The sequence below is a fragment of the Balaenoptera acutorostrata genome, chromosome 8, assembly GCF_949987535.1.
Source record: "Balaenoptera acutorostrata chromosome 8, mBalAcu1.1, whole genome shotgun sequence".
Classification (NCBI taxonomy): domain Eukaryota; kingdom Metazoa; phylum Chordata; class Mammalia; order Artiodactyla; family Balaenopteridae; genus Balaenoptera; species Balaenoptera acutorostrata.
This window is the reverse complement of record NC_080071.1, coordinates 61,727,954-61,753,653: the sequence shown is the minus strand read 5'-3', so window position 1 is coordinate 61,753,653 and position 25,700 is coordinate 61,727,954. Positions and strand designations below refer to the sequence as shown.

General features: G+C 34.0%; 1 protein-coding gene across 4 annotated transcripts in view; it reads right to left on the bottom strand.

The window, feature by feature from the left end:
• The window catches only part of NBEAL1 (neurobeachin like 1), a 184,373-nt gene that overhangs the window by 113,081 nt on the left and 45,592 nt on the right, over nucleotides 1-25,700 (bottom strand). For all 4 annotated transcript variants that reach the window (XM_057551127.1, XM_057551126.1, XM_057551128.1 and 1 more), the window contains exons 9-17: nucleotides 22,925-23,231; nucleotides 21,291-21,397; nucleotides 11,910-11,993; nucleotides 8,686-8,784; nucleotides 8,019-8,599; nucleotides 6,752-6,884; nucleotides 6,003-6,122; nucleotides 4,011-4,314; nucleotides 1,477-1,562 (exon numbers count right to left, since the gene is read on the bottom strand). In XM_057551127.1, the coding sequence (XP_057407110.1) occupies nucleotides 1,477-1,562; nucleotides 4,011-4,314; nucleotides 6,003-6,122; nucleotides 6,752-6,884; nucleotides 8,019-8,599; nucleotides 8,686-8,784; nucleotides 11,910-11,993; nucleotides 21,291-21,397; nucleotides 22,925-23,231 (1,821 nt within the window). The remainder of the gene's footprint in view (nucleotides 1-1,476; nucleotides 1,563-4,010; nucleotides 4,315-6,002; nucleotides 6,123-6,751; nucleotides 6,885-8,018; nucleotides 8,600-8,685; nucleotides 8,785-11,909; nucleotides 11,994-21,290; nucleotides 21,398-22,924; nucleotides 23,232-25,700) is intronic.

Below are 25,700 nucleotides of genomic sequence, written 5' to 3'. Positions count from 1 at the left end.
AAAGGATATGCCAAAAAGACTCAAGTTAGTCATCACATGTCTAGACATGTCACCAATTAGTGAGATTAAGTCCAATTATTTCCTATCCAGCTATACAGAATAGTTGTAATGAAAATAAGTATAAGAGATAGTCCCTGGGGGGAAAAAAAAAGAGAGATAGTCCCTGCCAGGAAATAACTTAAAATCTAGTTTGGTAAACAAACATGTATATCTTTGGGAAAAAGTATTATAAAAAGCAAACAAATAAAAAATAAGAGACTCAAGAGAGATTATAACCAATGCAATGTTCAAATGGATCCAAGATTAAATTTTTAAAAGGCTAAACAAATATTTTGGGGAAAACTGGGATAATTTGAACATGGGTTGTAAAGGACATGAATTATTGATCATTTTCTCAGGTAGGTTAATGATTATGTTGTAAAGTTTAGGAGTAAAGTGTCTTGATTGCAGATTGTCTATGTCAATCTCCTTTCACAAATGATTTGAGATAGATGAAGACCAAGTGCAGCAAAATGTTAGTAACTGGTGAATTTAGGTAAAGAGTATACAGGATTTCACTTTACCATTCTTTCAACTTCTCTCTAGGTTTGAAATTAATCAAAATAAAAAGGTAAGGGGAAATACCACCTGACAAGTACATTTTATTAGGTTACACATAAACAAGCATTCAAAGCAATAAATTATGACCATGTACTAGCTGGTTAAACTAGGGGGGAAAAGGTCTATGATGTATAATATCACACAACAGAAGCAACTTCTGGGTTAAAGTAACATTAAATATAATGAAGGCAATTAATATTGTTGTTTATGCCACTTCTCCCTTTTCTTCCTCCCAGTTCTACCTTTGATCTTCTTTCCCTCAGCCCTTGCTAACCTCAATTACTTTCACTAGATAAACGACTTTTCTTGAAGGAAAAAGCACTGGGCATGGTATGCATATAGGTAGCTTTTCCTCTCCTTCTGATGTAAACATTTCTTTTGTCTTCTTGTTAACCACATTTTAAAAATAAACAGGGAATTCCCTGGCAGTCCAGTGGTTAGAACTCTGCACTCTCACTGCCGAGGGCCCAGGTTCATTCCCTGGTCAGGGAACTAAGATCCCACAAGCTGTGCAGCCAAAAAATTAAAAAATAAACAAAGAAAAAGTTGAGCACAATTCTGATTCATCTCTCCTTCCAAAAAAGGAGAATACATTTAAACAATTTCATTTACTGAAGTTGATTCATTAGTACAAATTCCCACTACAACCATTTCCATTCATACGGCTGGGATGACATAATGATAACACTTGAACCATAGTTGAGAACTGCATCTTAATTTTTACTGCTTCTCATCTTTTGAAAATTAATAATTTTTTAACAGTAATTCAAGCCCCTTCTTCTCAATTACCCACTGAAATGACAAAAGGAATAAAAATGGAATTTTAGTTCACAGCATAGTTACAGCTAGATGGACAGTCCATGCATTTACTCTGACCTTTGCAGTGTAGTGAAGAAGGACGTTACCAGGCAGGTCAGCCATGTCAGACTCTTGAAATTTCCAAGGGCTTAAACAGTTTGGACCTGAAAATTATTTATACACACATACACACACATATCATTGAATATATATGGCCTCCTCAGGTCTGTGTAATCAGAAAAAAATTTTTAATTAAGCTGTTTCAAGCTTCTCATATAACACAGTTAAAACACATTAGCCAAAATGTACTTTATTTTTATATCACATCCAATTCGTCTAACACCTAGTAAAGTTCGGAGAGGGGGTAGATCAATCTCTACTACAGAAAGGAAATTTTATATAGCATTAAAAACTAATATAAAACATAACAAAGTTTATACATTTATCAAATATAAAACAATTCAAATTTGTAAGATAAAACAGCAAAACAACCAATCAATAATGTGAATAGATATCACAGAAATGGAACAGCTAATGAGTAGGAAAAAACTCTTGACTTTACTAAAAAAAAAAACCAAAAAAACTACAAATTAAAGGAAGGTTCCATTTTACATAAAAAAATGGAGGAAACAGTATTTACCATTCCATCTTAATGAGGCTGTAGTGAGTTGCGTATACTTATGTGTTACTGGTAGGCACTGTCAATTGGTATATCCTTTACGAAAACTGAGTAGGTAACATGTATTGAGAGCTATAAAAATATTCACACCCTTTGAATATTTACCCTGGGAACTTATCATAAGCAAATCCATCAAAATACAAAAAAAAAAAAAATTGGTACAATAGTTCATCATATTTAATGTTTGAAGTTTATAACAATATTAAAAATTATAAACAACCTAAGTAAATCATGCATTACGAATCTAATGAAATATTATGTAGCCATTAAAAATAATCATTATGAATAATACATAACAAATAATTACTATTTATAAGAGTAGAATTTTAAGTAGGAAAATTGTTAAGAGCAAAATCCAAACTATATAGCTATAATGACTACACTAAATGACTTATTATTAACTTGGAATTTATTTAGATTAAGGGTCAACTTCAAATACTTTGGTGAGTTTTAAAGTAACAACAAGGTTCTAATACAAATTTTTTAAGTGTGGACAGAGGCATTCATCTCAAAACTCCATGTAATCTAAAAAAAGACATTCTGACAAATAATAAGCTAATCTGCAGAGTTAATATACATAACTACTTATAGGCTTAACTCCTGAATTTTGAAAATAGTTATGATCCAATAACAACCAGTGTGTATCTTTAAAATCAGAGCCAAATGAAAAAGAAAAAACCAAAACAAAAACTTGTAATTTTATCCAAGAACTCCTAATTCTAATGCCTTCATGAATTCTTCAGATATATTAATATATAAATTATAAAAATGACAAGTTTTGAATAAGACTCATATGACTCTAGAATCAGTTGTGTGACTTCTTAGGAAGACAAACTTATATTTTGTTTCATCAATGTATTAAAATCTGTCAAAAGCACCAGCAGTATTATAGATTGAATTGTGTACCCACCCACTCAAAATTCCTATGTTGAAGCTCTAACTCCCAGTGTGACTGTATTTGGAGATAGGGCCTGTAAGGGGTAATTAAGGCTAAATGATGTCATAAAAGTCAGGCCCTAATTCAATAGGGCCCCTTATAAGAGGAAAAGACAGCAGAGATCTCTCTCTGCGCATACACACAGAGAACATATTCCATGACAGAGCAAGAAGGCAGCCATCGACAAGCCAGGAATAGAGGATTCACTAGAGACCAAGCCTGATGGAAACTTGATCTTGGAATTCTAGCTTCCAGAATTCTGAGAAAATAGTGTTTAAGCTATCTAGTCTGTGGTATTTTGTTATAGCAGTCCTAATAGACTAACACAGGCAGTATTATGGATGATATTTGAAATATTTCTCAAAGGTTTTTTTTATGCATATCAAAAAATGTATAGTATACTATAATTAATTATAACGTATAATGTAATTGAAAGTTTTGAAGACAGTAAGTCTTAAATGTTATCAACACACACATTAAAAAATGGTTATTATGTGAGGGTATGGAGGTGTTAACCAACTTTATTACAGTACTCATTTTGCAGGGTATACATGTATCAAATCAGCACATTGCATACCTTAAACTTATATATGTTATAATGTCAATATCTCAATAAAGCTAAGGGGAGTAAAAGTACACTGTGTGGTGGGCTTTTTCTTCCCTTTCAGTTTCAGTTAAAACAAATATAGTTGACCCTTGAACAACATGAGGTGAACTGTGTGGGTCCGCTCATATATGGATTGTTTTCAATAGTAAATAGACAGTACCACAATCCGCAGATGCAGAACCATGCATACAAAGGAACTGCATATATATGGAGGGCCGACATAAGTTATATGTGGATTTTTGACTTCATGAAGGGTTGGCACCCCTAATCCTAGAGTTGTTCAATGGCCAACTGTACATTCTTTAGATCAAATATATTCTTCAGAATATATTTAGGCAACAGAAAAAACTATTTCAGTTTAATTAGGCAGTATGATGGTACATGCTCACCTGCTAAATATAATGCCTTCACCTGAAGAGGTTGTAGTGCTTCATAGAAGATGATAACAGACCCCAGCTGACCCTCCAGAGATGTGGGACACCCCCATTCACTGTCTTGTGTTCCAGCTGATATCAATTTGGTAATCAACTTTGATTTTTCCATTGTTCCTCCCCAGGAAGCTGATGACAAAATTCCACCAAATGATGTTCGATGAGGGGTAATGGGAGAAGAAAAAGGTGGATCTGGGATTTGGGATGGTGGAGGAGTGGTGGTTCTTTGCCCAGCTGAACCAATACAGCAAGAAATAAAAGGCTAAAATTAAGAAACAAACAAACATAATAAATTACACATTTTAATTAAATCTCTATCCTCATATTTAAAATAAAACAGTACATAAAATTAAGCAATACACTGTAGAACAAAGTTTTGTTTTTAGTGGATCATGATGTGTGCATGTGTGTGTATACATAAGATATCATTACAGATGTTACATTTGGCCTATGGGATTTGGATGCATTACTTTTATTTTTTTTTAATTTTTATTTCTTTCTTTATTTTTGGCTGTGTTGGGTCTTCGTTTCTGTGCGAGGGCTTTCTCTAGTTGCGGCAAGCGGGGGCCACTCTTCATCGCGGTGCGCGGGCCACTCACTATCGCGGCCTCTCTCGTTGCGGAGCACAGGCTCCAGACGCACAGGCTCAGTAGTTGTGGCTCACGGGCCTAGTTGCTTCACGGCATGTGGGATCTTCCCAGACCAGGGCTCGAACCCATGTCCCCTGCATTGGCAGGCAGATTCTCAACCACTGCGCCACCAGGGAAGCCCCTGCATTACTTTTATAACTCACTTTACATCCTTCTGTAAATTTTGAATTTTTAATGAGTGTATATTTAGTAAAAGTTTTTTTACTTTACTATATTCTAAAGTAGAGAAAACCACCTTTCTCCCTTAAAATTTATAAGCAGAAAATTACACATCAGTATAATACTGCTAATTACGGATTATCCTGAAGTGATCATAGACATGAACAGCAACAAGAAATTACTGGAATCCTAGAAGGACTTGGAAAATAATCGAATCCATTCCATTATCTTCAGAAAAGGCCCTTTCAAAAATGTCCAAAAATTCTCAAAGAACTTTTACACTAATGTTCCTTAAGAATCACCTCAGTAAATAAATTCTAAATTCTATCTTATCCCTAACTACAATGTAAATATTTAAAGGTTTCTTCATTATTGTTTCAAAATCAATGAAAAATTCGATGATGGAAAAGAGTGCATCTAAATATTTGGTATACCTGGAGAGCTTTATTAAATGATCCTTTGTCCTGCTCTGTTCAATTTCTTTGGCTTTCCTGTTATGAGTCTAATTTTCTAAGACTTTAATTACATTTGTTTCTTCCTTGAATTGTTTTTCTTTATTGTATGTTGTCTGACTTCATCTAATGATGACAGGCTAACAGAATTAAATATTAACTTACTATATCTTAGTATGCAGAAAACACTGAAACTTACAGGCACATATTTAGAATAAACAGAAGCTTATACATTAAACTGAAAAAATTTTCAAGAGTTTGCAAACAATTGGTCCCATAAAGAGTAGGTTAGGGACTTCCCTGGTGGCCCAGTGGTAAAGAATCCACCTTACAATGCAGGGCATGCGGGTTCAAACCCTGGTCAGGGAACTAAGATCCCACAAGCCATGGGGCAACTAAGCCAGTGTGCCTCAATGAGAGAGCCCGCATGTCACAAGCTATAGAGCCCACACGCCCTGGAGCCCACGCGCCCTGGAGCCCGCGCGTGCCACAACTAGAGAGAGAAAACCCGCACACCACAACTAGAGAGAACCCGCGTGCTGTAAGGAAAGATCTTGTATGCCTCAACAAAGATCTCATGTGCCACAACTAAGACCCGACATGACCCTCCCCCAAAAAAAGGAAAATAAATAAATAATACAATAAATATTTATTTAAAAAAAAAAAAAGAGTAGGTTAGATGTGCTTACTTCATTCGTGGCAGGAAATCTCAGAGGGGCAGAGACCTTCTGCTGTCCATTGTCATAGATATATACAAGGCTCTGACCAAAGGGCCTTTTTCCAGGCATGTGAACAATGGTTATGTTGTGCTGGTAAAGTAAAACATATATTTAAAAAGTAAAAATTACGTTAAGTCCTTGCAATAACAAATGTTTTCAGAGTATTACTATTTAACTAGTTTGTGTGAAAGGTAGAACAGTAAGTTTAAGCATAATTAAACGCTGATTAAAATGATGCTGTTAAAGTAACAATTTTGCCTGTAGTACTATAAAAGAGCTTCTGACTATTCTAGAAAATCTACACACAATTGTAACATAGTACCTTTTCTGCATTTTCCAAGTCTATAAGTGTTCTCTAGAATCAATCAATGTTTCTAATGAGAAGCACTTTATTTTTTAAGAAAAGCAACAGAAATGTATTGTTTTTAAACAATTTCTGCTCTCATTTTAAATTGAAATTCAAAATCAAATTTGATTCTAGAAAACTTGAAAGAAATATAACATTTCAATTTAATTTTTTTAGCAGAAAAATGATTACCGCTGAAATTATGATAAATGGTATTAACTCCTTTATAGGTAAACTTCAACATGAATAGAACTTTAACATAAAATTAATCAACTCTCAACAAGCAGATGATAACATCTGATGTACACACACCAAACGTGTTTTTTTAAAAGGAAAGAACCCAGAAGTTAGATGTGATGCCTTAAAGCCTTACCCAGAGGGAATCACAGAAACTGTGGTCAGGAAGCATAACTGTTGCATATTCTCTTTTCGTGCACACTGCCACAACCAACATACCTGAATGGGTAATAAAAGCTTCAAAACCCATGCCACTTCCTGTAAAAAAGCTAACAAAAGTACATATTATCAGAACTTTTGAAGTCAGTTGTACAGTTTCATCATCACTGGGGCACACAAAAACCATAACTTCACCATGAATATCTTTATCAAACACACTGTGGCTTACATTCTATTGCCATACACCATCAATCCCACCTTGCCTGAAAGTTGATTTTTAAATCTTTTTTGGGCATAGCAGTTTAGTATATTATAAAAGGTAGCCTTATACACAGAATGCCATTAGCAAACTCTAGCAAAACTATAAACTTTCAAATCTTCAAAATTCTTCCAAATAAGATTCAGAAAGAATGAATAAAGTCTTAAAATATCACAAGGCATATTAAAATGTATTAGTTACTGAAGTAACTAAGTTTGGAAACACATAGGTTTTTCTGGTCCTTCATATAAATATATAGTAGCATCCTCAATAGAACAGAGAAATCACCATTCATTTTCAAGTTTACTATTCCTTTCTCCTCCACTTATACAATAATTTTAAGAAGGAACTTTGTTTCCAAATTAGTTTCAGAACTTAACTAGCAAAATATCTGAGATATACAACTATTATTATGAAAGCAACAAAGCACTTATAATTAAACTGTGTACACCCTAAGGAGGAGAGGCTTCAGACAAATTGTTGTACACTTAAAAAGTAGATGCTTAGAACTTCCCTGGTGGCGCAGTGGTTAAGAATCCGCCTGCCAATGCAGGGGACACGGGTTTGAGTCCTGGTCTGGGAAGATCCCACATGCCACGGAGAAACTCAGCCCGTGCACCACAACTACTAAGCCTGCGCTCTAGAGCCCGCGAGCCACAACTACTGAGCCCGCATGCCACAACTACTGAAGCCTGCGCGCCTAGAGCCCGTGCTCTGCAACGAGAGAAGCCACTGCAATGAGAAGCCCGTGCACCACAATGAAGAGTAGCCCCCACTCGCTGCAACTAGAGAAAGCCCGCGCACAGAAACGAAGACCCAACACAGCCATAAATAAATAAATAAAATAAAATAAAATAAAAGTTTAAAAAAAACACAGTATTCGAGGAATAAAAAAAATAGATGCTTAGAAAAACGTTTTCCTGTTTAAGAATCACAGCATATATTATGACAGTATTCATTTATATTCCATAACTTGTACCAGTACCTGTATAATTGTTTTCTTTTTCCTCCTTTGTTAGCATTGCCAAGAGTCAACTGATCCTGATCTAAGCAAAACCAAGCATTGAAAGAAAAGGCAGACCCTGGCCATTTCTGTATGGAAGGCACAGAAATTCCTGCCATACTATGTGACAAATTAAAATACTGCAGTGCACTCTCTAGACTTTGTTTTCGGGCCATTGTCAGGATTGCTCGAGTTACAAGAGGGGTATAGGGGTGAATGTACTCAGATTCATCCACTCTCAACAATCTTAGTAGTTGACGGATTTCTTCTGAGCTCACTGACTGACTCCCCAATGAACCATGGAGTGCAATCAAGTTCTCAGCACAAGTTCGATGGAGGGAAGAATGGAAATTAAGGGTTTCAGTGATTCTAATTCCCATGTTTGCATTGACACAAGTAGTTCGACTCTGCCTATTAATACAACAAATTCTTTTCAGCCAATCAGAGATGAAGATTTGCAGGTCATGGGATTCTAGCTCTGGAAGCCACTGGATAAGAAGCAAGAGAGGCTGGACATTACTAATGCCCAAAATTCCAACTGAAGTGTGATCACCCTCTACAGCCTGTAAAGCAACATAAGAGACAAAAGGTTAGTTACCATCTTTGATACAAAGATAATGGAACTTCTAATAAAGCTAAAAAAACTCACCATATTCATAAGTTCTTTAAGTAGTTCCAGTGGTGGCTGACCCATTGATTTTAACACTTCAAACATATGTGTATAACCAATTCTTTCTTTAAATACTTCCTAAGGGAGGAGAAATCAATACATCAAAGCAGATTTTCAAAGACTGAATTTGTTAGAATACTAAAAATGTTGAATAATACCCATTTAAGTTAATTAACAATATTAAAAAGATTATGAGTTCAATATTTCTGTTTTCTTAAGTCAGATGTCTTCATCTTAAATAGATTCCATATACCTTCTGGAATACAATGCTACAATAAAATACCAAAATGTAAAACAAATGGAATTAGCAAAGACTGTGTATTATAAAATTGTTATACTACTTGCAGATCCCTTTACTTTCTTCACTTGATTTGTTATTAGTACAATATTACTTGAAATCAAAACAAAAATGGAGAAAAAGTGAGGAGACTTTAGGAATAAAGGAGTCAGTAGCCTCAAAGAACTAGATTAAAGACTCCTGGCAATTTTGAGTAGTGGCCAAAAAAACTGGGTACGGTTTTCTCTCTGCTCTTTGTATTGAGTTGGCCAGAAAGTGCCTTCGGTTTTTAAGTAAAAATAAAAGACACATTTTTCATTTTCACCAAGAACTTTACTGAACAACGTATTCACCCTTTTGTTCCACTACCTTCTGCCATTTTTCACACAACTTCATAATTCCATCTTCCCAAAATTTTTATCTTTTTGATTAAAGAACTCTTCCAAGTGCCTTTTACAGTCTTCTGGGGAATTGAAATTTTTTCCATTAAGAGAATTTTGTAAAGACCTAAATAAATGGAAATCCGAAGGTGCAATGTCTGGTGAATACGGCAGATGAATCAGAACCTCCCAGCCAAGCTGTAACAGTTTTTGCCTGGTCATCAAAGAAACATGCGGCCTTGCGTTATCCTGATGGAAGATTATGCATTTTCTGTTGACTAATTCCGGACGTTTTTTTGTCAGGTGCTGCTTTCAGTTGGTCTAACTGGGAGCAGTACTTGTTGGAATTAATCGTTTGGTTTTCCGGAAGGAGCTCGTAATAGAGGACTCCCTTCCAATCCCACCATATACACAACATCACCTTCTTTGGATGAAGACCGGCCTTTGGGGTGGTTGGTGGTGGTTCATTTTGCTTGCCCCACAATCTCTTCCGTTCCACATTATTGTACAGTATCCACTTTTCATCGCCCGTCACAATTTGTTTTTAAAATGGAACGTTTTCATTACGTTTAAGTAGAGAATCACATGCGGGAATACGGTCAAGAAGGTTTTTTCGCTTAACTTATGTGGAGCTCAAACATCAAAGCGATTCACATAACCAAGCTGGTGCAAATGGTTTTCAACACTTGATTTGGATATTTTGAGTATGTCGGCTATCTCCCGCGTATAACGTTGATTGTTCTCAATTAATGTCTCCATTTGATCACTATCAACTTCAACTGGTCTACCCGACCGTGGAGCATCATCCAGCAAGAAATCTCCAGCACGAAACTTCGCAAACCACTTTTGGCATGTTCGATCAGTCACAGCACCTTCTCCATACACTGCACAAATCTTTTTTTTTGCATTTCAGCTGCATTTTTACCTTTCTTGAAATAATAAAGCATAATATGCCAAAATGTTGCTTTTGTTCTTCCATGTTCAATATTAAAATGGCTATACAAAAACTCACCAATTTTGTTAAGTCCTTTTTAAAATGCATGCTGATACGACAGGTGTCACATACCATCTAGCAAAACTGTTTCAAATGAAGTTAAAGACAACTAAGTGCTACTAGAGCCATCGTACGGGAAAAAAACAAACGAACCTTCTGGCCAACCCAATATCTAAATGGCCTAAATTATCTGGAGCACAAAGTTCAATTTAATAAGCTCTAAGTCACACTTGGACTAGTGGGCACCAAAAGCCATAATGTAAAATGTAAAGAACACAAAAAACCTAGCAATACTAAATTGGTCCAGTAAGTTAGGCAAAAATATATACACTCATTATAAAATCAAAAGATTTAAACAAGTATGACTAGTTGTCTCTAGGAAGGGGAATTAGTTGACTGTGGGCCAAGGATAGGAAAAAAATCTTTTTTCAAAAGGCATTTTAAAAAATAATCTTTCGAATTTTAAGCCATGCAACGCATAACATCATTTAAAAAATTATATTTAAAAAAGACCTGGACATCATTTCAGGTTTGAACTTCATAATACAGTATAGGCAATCCATTATAATCATAAACCAATTACTTAGAACTTAAAATAATTTTTTCCTTAAGTAACTATTATAAATGAAGATTAGATTCCCATGCCAGCCTGTAATAGTTGTAAAAGCCTATTCAGCAGGAATTTAACCACGAGTTATATATAGCAACATTTATAGGGAAAGTCAGTCTCCTAACAAAAACCAATGGAAAGTAAGAAATACAACTGAAAGCATGGCTTAGGGAACAAGGAATAATTCATTTATTTCTGGTACTAAATGAAATATATTAGAAGTGGTGGATAAGAAGGTAAAATGGTAAAAATAATTATAGACACATACTTATTAAGCACTTACCTTGTGCCTGGCACTCTGTTTACCATTTTACACAGATGATGTCACTAATCCTTAAAAGTACTCAGTGGGAAAACTACTAGCACAGAATCAGCATAAGTGGACTGCAGGGCAGAGTCAGTGGTAGTGAATGAGAAGGGAAAGAAAATCCTGAGGGTCAGTGACTACAAACAAAGAAGCAGAATTTCCAAGGCCATCTGGAAAAACAAGTCCCAAATTGACAGGGCTGTTCACACGTGAAAATTTTTCATATACTAGATGGTCATAAACTGACCAAATAGTGAGAGTGATTATTTTATTAATGAAGAAAAATTATGATATAAAATTTAATTCTTTAAATGCGCTAATCAAATAATCACTTAAAATGATCCTTTCAACATTTCAACACCAGTGCTCTCTTCCCATTCGTTGACTGATGCTGTAAATCCCTAGAGCTTGCAGTCAGTCATCAATGCTTTAAATAATCCCAAAGTACTGCCCATAGGCATCTGTCTTTTAAATTATCAGCAAAGTGATTCCTATACAAAGATGAGATATTTTGTAAATTATTTCATGAGTGAAACCATATGTATTTTATACTTTCATACATTACTTTGGGAATTATATAGTGAAAACACGTATATCTACGATAACATTTGAGAGCTTGAGGACATATGTTTTACCTTAGCAGCTGGAGATTTGTTCATTACGGCTGTCAAAGCCTGAATGGTTGATACAGCCAAACAATCCAACTGTGCCTGAAACACCTACCAGAGGAGGAAAAAAAGGTAAGAAATTAACAAATGTGTTCAAGATTTGTATTCAGTTAGGAAGCCTTTCTTCTGAAAACCTCAAAAAAATATTTAACATGCAATACATTCCTCTTCCAATGAAATGGATCTCTGAAACACTAAAACCTGTAAGAAAATTTACATACTTGACAGAAAGTAAGCCATATGTCAAGAAGAAGAAGGTTACATTCACTCATTATATTAAAATGCTTTGGGGGGGAAAAACCCACCAAGCTTAAACATGCTATTAAAAAGTAATGGACAATCTCAAGAGGAAGGGAGGGAGGGCTATCATGGGAAATTCTTGTACGTTTTAATTTTCCTTCAAAAATACACTTGAAACTTCCTAGGTTAAAATTTCATCATCATGTATAATAAGATGTCTAAAACAGTCTTATCTATATAGTTTCCAAACCCTGTGTTATAAATGAAATGGTATGTTCATATATCAATCAATCACACTTGCAAACAATAACATACATCTATTTTTATATGAAATGCAGAAATTTGAGGCAGAACAGAAAATGAAATATGTATCTATAAGCACTGTCATGTTTTTGAGAAGGCAAGCTTTAATGCCAGAAGTTGTAAGAAAAAATAAATACCAGCTCCATTTTGTCTATTTCTGTTTAAGCTTCATCATAAAGAAGAGATGTGTTAAATTTCAGGGCAGTACATTCATAGCAAAAGAAACAAAAACAAAAACAAAATAGAACATCAACAATGTAAAAAAACTGAATGTGAATGTTATATCATCAGACTTAGTCAACCATGAAAGCATAGTGTGAGGACTAGAAAGTTGTAAAAATTACCAGTCCCCAAAATCTGCTTTTGGTAATATATTACTATGACTTGAAGCTTGTTACCCCACAAATAGAATTTTCCTCTCTGCCTCCCACTAAAAATGATCTGAGTAAAGGGGGACTGATTAGATCTTTGTCATTGTGAGCTAAGCTCTATCATTTTCAGGCAAGTTATTTAAGCTGGTATCTTGGTTTCTGTTGATGTTGTTTGTTTATTAACATTATTACATAAAATGAACATATTACATGTGTAATAAACATTATCATATGCATTAAACATTCTGTATACAGAATATCATACAACTAAGATTTTTTTCTCGACTTTATCGAAGAGGACTAGGCATCACAGTACCTATAATCAGGAACACTCATTGTCAACCTCTAAGAGATTATAACATTTTATAAATCTATATAAGAAGACTTTAAGAGGGACTAACACTTATATGGAAATCCAGAACGGTAGTCTGTAATTGATATTTCATATCCAGAAGAGAAGATAATAGATTATCATGTCTCTTTTTATACCACAGCTCTATTTATACACCTGGACATTAAGATAATGTTAATAATATGCTAATAAAAGATATCACGTAAGCTCTCTCACAAACATTCTGGGAAAGACAAATAACAAAGCAATTTTTATAGGTAGCTTTTGCCAATCTAAATTGCCTAATGTATTGTGAAAAGCAAGATTAATTGTATATTTCTGCCTTATACCCGTGCAAAGGTGAATTTTTAGAAAAGAAAAAAGTTAAATTTTATGCTAAATTAAGACTCAAAGAGCTCGTCATCTTCTTCCCTTCCTCCAAGATTTGGGTTGTCCATTGAATTATAATAATCATTTGTCAACAAGAGGCAAAGAATCAAGATATTAAAACTGATCAAACATATTCACAAACAAAGCCCTAAGGTCCCAATACACCACAATGCTTAGAAAAAGAAGCCCCCAAAATATGGAGTCATCACTAGGTGGACAGCACTGATATTGGGATTCCATTCCTGTACTTTATATTTCCTCAAACTGAAAAGAAGACACAAATACATAGATGGAATCCCGTCGATCATTTATATCCCTCACCAAGATTTCAATATATTTATCTTTTAGATGAAAGCATTTATTTTTAAATTTTTAAACAATTTTCAAAAATAATTAATGAAGATTAGAATTAGATAATGTTTGTATACTTTAAAACATAAGAAGAAAAGTACAGGAATAGGTGCTCCCATTGACTGATTTTGGACTTCAGCTGAAACAAGATGCAGGCTTTGTAGATACCTGGTCCTCATTCATTTCTGTCAGTAATTTGTTGGCAAGGTCTTTCTCGTTCTTGTCTGCCACCTTACTGTTAGCATTTAAAAATAGCTGTTAAAAACAGAGACAAGAATAATGGAGAAAGAACATTAAATTGTAACCTATAAGCAGAAGTGAAGCTTAAATGGATTTCCATATCTCTCGAAATAAATCCAAGAATCCACTCATGAAGTATACCACTCTTAAAATGACAATCAACTGTCCACTTTTTGGACTACTAACATTAGTTATTCATATACTATGTAATTAATTATCATTTATTTCTCTCTGAAACTCAAAGTTACCAAAATAAGAAACAACAGCAATAATTAAATAATTATTAGGAATACTTAGTTAATATTCCTGAATTCTTAAAGAATCAGCAGGGAATGACTCATAGAAGAGAAGGAAACTGCTATTGAGACAGACTAAAGATACTGTAGTAAATAATGTATAGTAAGGGTTCTGCAGCCACGTAGGTGTGTGAAATGCTATTAAACTAACTTTAAAAAGGGGTCTTTCTGGAAATGCTTCTCAGAGTCTCGAATATGCTAATGTGTACTTTGACAAGGGAAGTCAGTGTGTAGTATTTCCCAAATTTATCTGACCACACATTTTGTTAAAAATTTTGTTAACAGTATTCTCCAAAATTATCAAGAGTTGAGCATAATGTATATTAGTTTGTACACTCGAAAGATGGATTAGGATTACCTCTGACATACATTGAGACTGCACTTTTCTGAAAGAAATGAAAGAATCAAGTAGTTTGGCTTACATAAATAAAACTCAGCATCCCAAAAGATCTCAGTCACAGTTTGGGTAAAGAGGAAAATAATTCAAATGAGAGTGAAAAGGGAGAGAAAGTTAGATTTATAAAGGGGTTTATCAAGAGCATCCTAAGAAGGAAGTTCTTCTTAGGAACTACTATCATTTCAGAAATTGAAAACAAAAATCCAGTAATGTGCTCAAATAATGCAGTATAAAATAAAATGGATAATAGTAAGCTATGCAAGAGCATAAGTAAAGCTAAACCTAAAAATAGATTAGTGTATGCAATACAGGCTTTGGAATCAGAAACCTGGATTTGAATCTTGGTTCTGCTACTTATTAGCTGTCTGGTTTTAAGGAAAACTAATTAAATTCTCCGAGTTTGTTTTCTCAGAAATGAAAAGAATAATATATCATGAAATTGGCATGCAGATTAAATGAGATAATCCATGTTAGGTTATTAGCCTAGAAACTGGCATACAACAAGGGCTAAATAAATGAAAACTGGTATTATTATTATCAGCAAAGATTTTAAAATAGTAATATTCTATATTACCTAGGTGCAATAACACAGGACTGCTCAAAACTGATGAAAGTAAAAATAAGTAAAGTCTTTCCAGAAAGCAATCCATATCAAGATTCTTTTAAAAAGTTCTTACTCTTTAAATCAGTAATTGTATTTCTAGGAATCTACTCAAAGAAACAGTCAGAAATTGACACTAAGATTTTGTAAAAGAAATGCTCACTTAAATTCTGTTTACAACAGCAAAAAATTAGAAACCAGTCAAATATCAACATAATAGAATACATTAATAAATTATGGTTCATCCATAGGTTGAAAGAGAAATCCTCAAATTTTCTGGTCTGAAGACCCCTTAACACTCTTTAAAAAATTACTGAGAACCCCAATGAACTGAAATTTTATTTATGTGGGTTACATCTATCAATATTTACCATATCAGAAATTAAAATCAAGGCATTTTAAAAATATTTATTTATTCAAAAAATAACAATAACAAATCCATTACAAGTTTATATAAATAACATGTTTATGAAAAATAACTATATTTTCCAAAATATACCTTAGTGAGGATGGCACTGCTTTTACATTTTTGCAAATCTCTTTAAATGTCTGACTTAAGAGAAGATAGGTGAACTCTCCTATCTGCTTTTGTGTTCAGACTTTTATAATGTTGTTTTGGTTACAGTTTAAGAAGAAAATTAACTTCAAAAAGAAATTTTGTTAAGATTAGACTTTGCAGACTCCCTAAAATGATCTTGGGGATCCCATGCTTTGAGAACTGCTGGGTTGAAATACTTGTAGTCATTAAAAGCAATCTTCTGAAAAATATATGATGGCATATGGAAAGACTCATGATATAACACAATTAAAAGCAGAATAAAAAAATATTCAGTAGTATTCCAATTTTGTAAAGGAAAATACATCCACATTAAAAATATATACAGAAATATTATGTATATTTTGCAACATTTTAAATACTATATATATGCTTTGCAAAAAAAATTTTTATGCTTCTTTTTTCCTCCAAAATCTCTATACTGATTGTGTATTGTTCTAGAAGTTAAATAAATACCTATTTTTAAAAAAATGAAAAGAAACTTGCTCAAGGTCACTAAGACAATGTGTATAAATCCAGACAGGTATGATTCCCAAAGTCAGGCTTTCAACTACACCATTTTGTCTATTCACCCCTAACACTCTTTTCCATAAAGTATCCCTTGGTTGCTCCTTTCATAAATTCTCATTCTTACTAAGACTGTCATGATGATAAATTTGTTGTAGTTGATTTTAAGGAGTAGATGTGGAGAAGAAAGAGAAGAAATTAAAGAAAACAAATCAAAGAAGATGAGTGACACCACAATATCAAAAGCTTTCCAGAATCTTATGACTTAAGTCCTCAAACGGAACTTGATATATTTACAATATATTTCTGAAAAAATGATTTCAACTAGCAAAGTGCTAAAGTCAATGTAATGGTTTTGAATTCTACTCTTTGCTACTAGAAATTTGCTGTTATTTTCTTCACATTAATTCAAATATTTTTGAACAGCTTAAAAAAAACTTACATTAACTCAAAGCATATCCCCCTTTCAAAATTCAATATAGTAAAACAAAATAATTCTTAAATATTTAAAGTTCATCATACCTATCATAAAAGTTAAATACATGATTCCATGGAACTGTATTTTAAATATGTTATAGTATGATGAAACTCGTTTTGACAAGCCCAGAAGTCTTTACACAAATATTCAAGGAAATTAATGTGTACTTAAACTGGTTGGTGAATCTCATGCAAAAAGAAGGCATAGAAACTGCAACAGTCAGCCTAAAGCTTTCTGTGTAATTCATAAATTGTTTATGACACTTTAAGCGTTAGTTGATAATGCTTCCAATGGGTCTGAATATTTAAATCAGGAATTGTCTTGATTCTGTACTACTATATAAAAGAGTAAATGATTCATTCCTTATTAACAAATAACAATTTAAACAGAAATCAATCATAGACATCTGTAGCATTCTATAACACAACTGGGAACTTAAGTTTTCACAAGACGCCAAACATTTTTATATATTCATAAATCATATCACCTATCTCCATCAAATATGTTTGTATATACAGTAAATAAAACCTATAATTCTCTTATATTTAATGCACAGAAAACATTTTTTCTACTGACTAAACAGTGACCTTAAGTACCAGTAATACAGTTACAAAACTACATATAACAATGAACTTAGGGTCAGAATACCTGGGTAAGAAATCCTACCTCCATCATATATTAGTGTTAAACCCTGGGCTAATCACTTAATCTCTTAGGACACATTTCCCCATTTCTATAATAAAAGAGTTGGGCAGTTTATTTCAAAGGTTCCCCCTTGTTTTTATTATTTTTTAATTTTTTTTATTAAATCACCTTAACTAATTTATTCTATTTTTTTAATAAGTTTATTTATTTAATTTATTTTATTTTTGGCTGCGTTGGGTCTTCGTTGCTGCGCGCGGGCTTTTCTCTGGTTGCAGCGAGCAGAGGCTACTCTTCGTTGTGGTGCACAGGCTCTGGGCATGTGGGTTTCAGTAATTGTGGCACACGGGCTCAGTAGTTGTGGCACACAGGCTTAGCTGCTCTGCGCATGTGGGATCTTCCTGGACCAGGGGTCGAACCCATGTCCCCTGCACTGGCAGGCAGATTCTTAACCACTGTGCCACCATGGAAGGCCCCCCCTTGTTTTTAAAACTTAATGAGTCTAGATGTGGCACATATATACAATGGAGTATTACTCAGCCATAAAAAGGAACAAAACTGAGTTATCTGTAGTGAGGTGGATGGACCTAGAGACTGTCATTCAGAGTGAAGTAAGTCAGAACGACAAAAACAAATACCGTGTGCTAACACATATATATGGAATCTTAAAAAAAAAAAAAAAAAGAAGGTCATGAAGAACCTAAGGGCAAGACGGGAATAAAGACACAGACCTACTAGAGAATGGACTTGAGGATATGGGGAGGTGGAAGGGTAAGCTGGGACAAAGTGACAAAGTGGCATGGACATACATACACTACCAAACGTAAAACAGATAGCTAGTGGGAAGCAGCCGCATAGCACAGGGAGATCAGCTCGGTGGTTTGTGACCACCTAGAGGGGTGGGATAGGGAGGGTGGGAGGGAGGGAGATGCAAGAGGGAAGAGATATGGGGACACATGTATATGTATAACTGATTCACTTTGTTATAAAGCAGAAACTAACACACCATAGTAAAGCTATTATACTCCAATAAAGATGTTAAAAAAAAAAAAAACTTAATAAGTCTAAAGTTTAGTGAGGAATCTACAGGGAGTCTGACTAGAATATTCCACAAATAAAGACTACTGCCAGGAGAGAAGGCTCAGGTCCCAAAGCCTAGCTTTCCCCTCTGAAATGGGTTTCTTCTCTACTATTTCCTGTTTCAAAACAAAATGTGATAAATGGTAACAGATAATTAAATTTTAAAATGGTATGACTATCAGCAAGTTTCTAGATCTAAATGATAAGAAACTTTGGCTTATAACATAGAAGAAAGAGTAAATATTAGCTCACCATCATGACAGCTATGTCAAACAGTTTTGTATTTTTAAAAAAGATACTGTTGACCATGATTGATAGAGATTTTTAACTATGTCTCAGTTTCATATACTGTATAAATGCATTCAAAAAATTTTAGTAGAAACTATTTTATCCTAGTGATTTATCCTTCCATAATGTGTGACTGGCAGGTTCTCTACACATGTGAGATCTTGCCTTTATCACTGAAGTTGTCTCTATAACTGATAAAGCCATGCTGCATTTTTACAACAAACAGAAGGTTTTATAAACATTTCTCTTATGCTGCTTTCTCCTCCCTAGGATTTCTTTCCCAAGAATGATTTTTAAAAGGTGGACAGAGAGATCTTGACTCTACAGTGATGATTTGGTGCTTTTGTTGACTTCATAAATATTCATTATGACTTACTTTATCAATATATCATTTCCTATTTTATGCTATTCTTCACAATTTTACTACAAGTTAAGCAATATAGTGACATAAATGTTTTCAACGATACCCCTCCTAACAGAGTGGAAAAATTCAAGGAGCTGACGTTAAAATTCTTATTCTGGAATATTCTCACAGAATCAGAAGGGACCCCCAGTATTTTTCAACAGGGAATTCATGAAAGGAATACTTCAAATAGAAAGGTAAAAGCTCTTTGAAGTAGTTTTACTTTCAAAGGCTTCTCAAGAAGGTTTCTGGTGCCATCTTGAAATTTATGGAAACATATAATAATCAGAGATATTAGTTATTATGTACTTATACACAAATCTGCTACAAGTGTAAATTAGTAAAAACTTTTACAAATAAGCAAATTGGAAGTATACATCAAGAACCTTAATAGTATTTTTATTTTTCTACTTTTCTACATTTTCCAGTTATTCGTAAGTTTTCACACAATGTTCCCTACCTAAAAAAATTTATGCCCTTTGATCTAATGATTGTACTAGAAATAGAATTCTGTCCTATGAAACTTTAAAGAGTTATGTAATCACAAACAAAATTGGAAACAAATTAAGAATTTACCAATAGGGAATAGTTAAGTAAGCTATGGTACATCCACTCAATATAATAAGATGTAAATATTAAAATCATAACTCATGAAAATGCTAATGAAATAATCTTGAATGAAACAAAAGTGCAAAAACATAGGCCATCAAATGCTCATACTAAATTTTAACAATGCATAACAAAAAAGACTTTGAAACTTAACAACAAAAAAGCTAAAAAACCCAATTAAAAAATGCACCAAGAACTTGAACAGACATTTCTCTAAAGATGATATACAAATGGCCAGTAATCACATGAAAAGATGCTCAGCATCACTAATCATTAGAGAAAAGCAAATCAAACTACAATGAGATACCACCTCACACCCACTGAGATGGCTATTATCAAAAAAAAAGAAGAGGAAGAATAGGAGGAGGAGGAAGAAGAAGAGGAGGAGGAGGAAGAGGGAGAAGAGGAAGGGGAAGAGGAGGAAGAGGAAGAAGAAGAAGAAGAAGGATGAGAGGGAGAAGAAGAAAACAAGTGTTGATAAGAATGTGGAGAAACTGGAACCTTTGTGCACTGCTGGTGGCAATGTAAAATGGTGCAGCTACTATGGAAAACAGTAAGGTGGTTCCTCAAAAAATTAAAAATTTAATTACTATATGATCCAGCAAACCCGCTTCTGGATATATACCAAAAAGAATTTAAAGTAGGGTCTTGAAGAGATATCTGTATACTCATGTTCATAGCAACATTATCCATGATAGCCAAAAGGTAGAATCAACACAAGAGTCCATCAACAGATGAATGAATAAACAAAATGTGGTATATACATATGTATACATACAATGAGATACTATTCGTCTTAAAAAGAAAGGAAATTCTGCAATATGCTACAACATGGATGAATCTTGAGGATATTTTGCTGAATGAAATAAGCCAGTCACAAAAAATCAAACACTGTATAATTCCACCTATACGAGGTACTTAGAGTAGTCAAAATCACAGAGACAGCAAGAATAGTAGTTGCCAAGGGCTGAAGGGAGAGGAGAATGTAGAGTTGTTTAACGGATATAGAGTTTTAGTTTTACAAGATGAAGAGTTATGGGGGATGGATGGTGGAAATGGTTGCGACAACAACGTGTATGTATTTAACACCACTGAACTGTATACTTAAAAATGATTAAGATGGTAAATTTTACGTTACGTGTATTTTACCACAATAAAAAAAATTTAGTTATAGTTATAATATGCTCAAAATAGAATCAAAACATAAACAAAATAACAGCTTCTTAAAATCAAAGACAACAATAACAGTAATAATAGAAAAATACCTTGCAGTTCTGTAGCAGTCGTATGAGATGTTCAAAGCAATTACTGTTAAGAAAAATAGCCTGAAGAACAGGCCTATCTCTGCAGTCTAACATGGCTGTAATGGTATCTAGGAAATTAAAAACAAAATTGTCCATTAATAAAGTGGAAAATCTGGGATGACAGAAACATTCACTCTAGCCATATATTTAATTTAGGCTTTTTGGCTAACAAACAGATGTAAATTAATAGGAAATAATAAAGAGGGGGAGTAGAAAACAAAACCTGTACTTATTACTTGAGAAGAAAAGTGAAAAAAAAAAAGTGAACATTTTTATACTTTATTATTAAAAATATTTATTTTTTTATATATAAGAATGATATATATTTCCCAGAGATTTACTTAAGTGTTCTTCCATTATAACTTAGGTGTAATAAACTGTGGTTCCCAACTTGCTATGAATAAGCAACACTTGGTTATGTTTGGCAACATAGTCTCATTTCTATAGTATAAAATTAACATATGGCTATCATGAAAATGAGACTTAGGTAATTAATCCATTTGTGATGATGCTTTGGTCTTGTTTCCTACCGAAAGGATGTCCCCACTCAGAAATCAAGGGACATTTGACATAGGTAATATGCAAGTTCATAATAAAAAAGAAGTCCATTCAATATAGACTCAAATTTCCTTATAAACTTATAATTTATAATTATAAAACATGACATGCTGTAACATATAAAAGAATAAACTATATAAGATGAATCTTATTTTCCTACAAAAACACTGTTGTAATGAATCATTTAAGTTTCACTGAGATTTTGATGTCCAATATTTTTAAATTGGACACCACACACATAGCCACACAAACATTTTTTAAAGTCTCTAGGGCTATACAACAAACCATTAATGTTGGTTATGTCGGGTGGCAGGATATAAAAACTTTTTTTCACTTATCTGAATTTTCTAGTTTAGCTATAATGAAAATATTTTACTTATATAAAAAGGAACTCTCAGTTAATAATATTAGTACCTATCAAGCTCACAGGAATACAAAAAGAAATCACGTATACTGGTGAAGGAGCTTGCAGGGAAGCGGCAGAGGGGGAGAGAGAGAAAGAAGCACAGAATGACACAAAACAACCAACACAAAGAGAGGGAAAGAAAAACAAGACACATACACACAGAGGATCTGAGGAATCAAAACAAAACAAGAAACCAGAAACCCTCAAAAGGAAGGACATGCTGAAGTGATTTCTACAGAGATGTATTAGAAGCACATAAAAAATTGATCATATGTGACTCTTTGCCATAGGTTAGAAACTACAAATGGCACTTTCTGAAAATTTACTTTTCCTAGAATTTCAAAATCACAGTTGATTTTCTTTTTAACATTGATGCTTTCAGTGGATTACAACTTTCAAAAGAGAACATAGAGGCTCGATTTTGTCACTGTTAAAGCAAATATGTGAAAGACAAATCAATTCCATATTATTTTGAAGTCAAATCTAAATAGTCACACAATATCTGAATTAAACAATCAATATTTTCTATACAATGGCCTTGAATTCTAAATGAAAATGGAGAATATAAAGGTAAAAAAAAAAAACTAGATTCAGAGAAAACTGAATATAATAAACTTCATCTAATACTCACTCAGCATTTTGATCTGTAGAGCTATGAACCGGCTTTCCCACAGTCTGGACCTCCTTTGATTAGGTAAAGCTGAATGATCTGAATTTAGCAATTTAAAATAGTTCTCCAAAATAGTGCTGGTTTCCACTTGACGCTGATCAGAGCTGCTAGTGAGAAGGATATGTACCACCTCTGTAAGGCACTTCAGAGTAAGTTCCACCTTCCTACCCACTTCTTCAGGATTTCCGTCCTCCCAAGAATCACAATCGGCCAAAACTCTCATGAGAACCTCCATGGTGGCTGGAGAAATTGCTTGCAAAGCATTCCTCTGAAACATGAGAGACAATAAAAATGAAACCCAAATCTAACTGAAGTGCTGTACGTTTGCAAAAACAAAGAGAATTTAATAAATCTGCAGATAACTTTTTCTTTATAAATCAACACTGAAAAAATTTTACACAGATACTTTGACAGACACCGCTGGTGTTTTATACATATTAGGTCTTCATTTCTTCACTACTAATAGAATTCTGATTTTATTCAGATAGTCATCTGCCCATGTAGAAAACTTACGTACCACCCTCCCTTGTAGCTAGGGGTAACCATGTGACATAGTTCTGGTCAAGAATATATGCCAGTAGACCATGAAGAGGATATCACTTTACAAATAAAAAAGGGAAGGATCCTTTGCTCTTGGCTTTTTCCCCCTTTTCCTGCCTGAAATGCAGACAAGAAGCTTGGAGCCACCTTTATATCATGAGGAAACAAGCCCCAGAATTAAAGTAGCAGGCTACAGAGCAGAACAGGAACACAAGGACCTTAGTCCCTGATGATATCATTGAGTTGCTGTGCTATCCCAGAACCGCCTGCATCTGGATTTCTTATGCAAGAATAAAAATAAACACGTCAATTTGGCCAAGCCTCTCTCAGGTTTTCTGTTGGTTATAGCAAATGACATATATCATTTATATCATATTATCCCAAATAATATAGATATATAAGAGGACTGGCTTGGCTCTGATTCTACAAACATATTTCTGAAACTCTAAGTAACTGGTAACTTGAGGTGATCCATTAAACTTGAAATAAATATGTTGCCCTAAATTGTTAAATTCATAAATAATAAATCAGAGTATAATTATGTAAAATCATCTGAAAGTAATAACACTTAGGCCATTTGGACTGATTATCAATATGATAAATAATATCAATAATAACAAGTGCAACTATGGAAGAAATTGCTGATGGCCCATCCAACATCAATTTTCCTCTGCTTCCTTATTAACAGAACCCCTGATGTTTTGCTGGACACATGGCTACCAGGAATAAACATTACATTTCCTAACCTCCCCTGCTGCTAAGGAGGCTGAGGAAACAAGTTTTATCAAATTTTTTATCTGACCATATTTGCAACTTTGCAGCTATCTGATGGAGTCTGGCAAATGAGATACTGTCAGCTTTTCAGTATCTCCTTCAAAGATAATTGGCACCTGCCATTTGTCTCCTTCTTCACCTCCCCCTCCATCTTTGTGCCCAAAATGTAGACATGGTGGCCAAAACTCCAGATGCTATTTTGTACCACAAGAAATAATAGTAAGGATAACAAATTGACATTCAAAAGGTACCTGAGTCCCTGAAGAGGTCAGAGCCACCAGATTAACTCTGGACTGCTTACAGCTATCTTTTTTTTTTAAATAAAAGAAAAAAGGTACACTTCTAAGTTAAGCTACTAGAACTTCAGTATTTACTGCTACTTTCAAGGAATCATAAATCTGATACCCCTGTGATATACTTCGTTCTTATAAGCACAGGCACTTTGTTAAGTGTTTTACATACATTATGTGTCATTTGGTCCTTATGACTGCCCTATAAGTGTTACTATTTCCACATTACAAATAGAGGAACTAAACAAATGTAAACAGTTTATCCAAGGTCACACAACTAGTTAGAAATGACATAGGATTCAAAACTATGTCAGTCTGGCTCCAGAGCCCCCGCTCTTAACATAGCACACAAAAAGAATAAATATGCCAGTGGGAAGCCAGGCATGATGCTTTGGAAAGGGAGACCAGTCACTGGACTTTTTTGACTCTGTGACAAGCCATTATTATGCCTTTAGCTATTCATCTAAATACCCTTGTACTGAGGGTACATTCAACAGCCTTCTGATTTCAATATATTTGTAACTATAGCTATGACCTGATTATAAGGATTTTGAGTATTTTCAGTACATAAAATAATAAATTGGGCTTCCAACCTATTTGATTTCCATGTGAGTTTTAATTACTGGAGGTCTCTCGGGGCTCGATTACCCCAGGCCCTAACAAGAACAAGTCTGGGTATATTCAAAAAGGGAATAGGATCCAACCAGCTTCAGCATCAGTGAAAAACAATGTCATTTCTAATTTTACTCATGTACACTTATTAATTCTTATTCTTAGTGGTGGAGATATGATGGAAATGGGGAGGTACTGAAGCAAAAGAAGGATATTAGCTAATAAAGGAAGGTGACAAAGCAAACAAACTGAAAAATAGGATTCTGGTCACCATCCCTCTCACTACAGAGACTCTTATCTTCTACTAGAGTGCAGAGGAGAAGGCAAGGTGGCCCACTAGGAAACCCAAGCAGTATTATTAGCAATATCTGTGATTTTTGTCATCAATAGAAATCATATACATTTTCATGTATTATAGTTGTTGTAGTGTCTTGAAACATCATTTACCCTCATCTCTTCTTTGAAATTAATTAGTCACTAGACTTGCTGCTGTATTTTTTCATTTGATGTGTTGTAAAGAA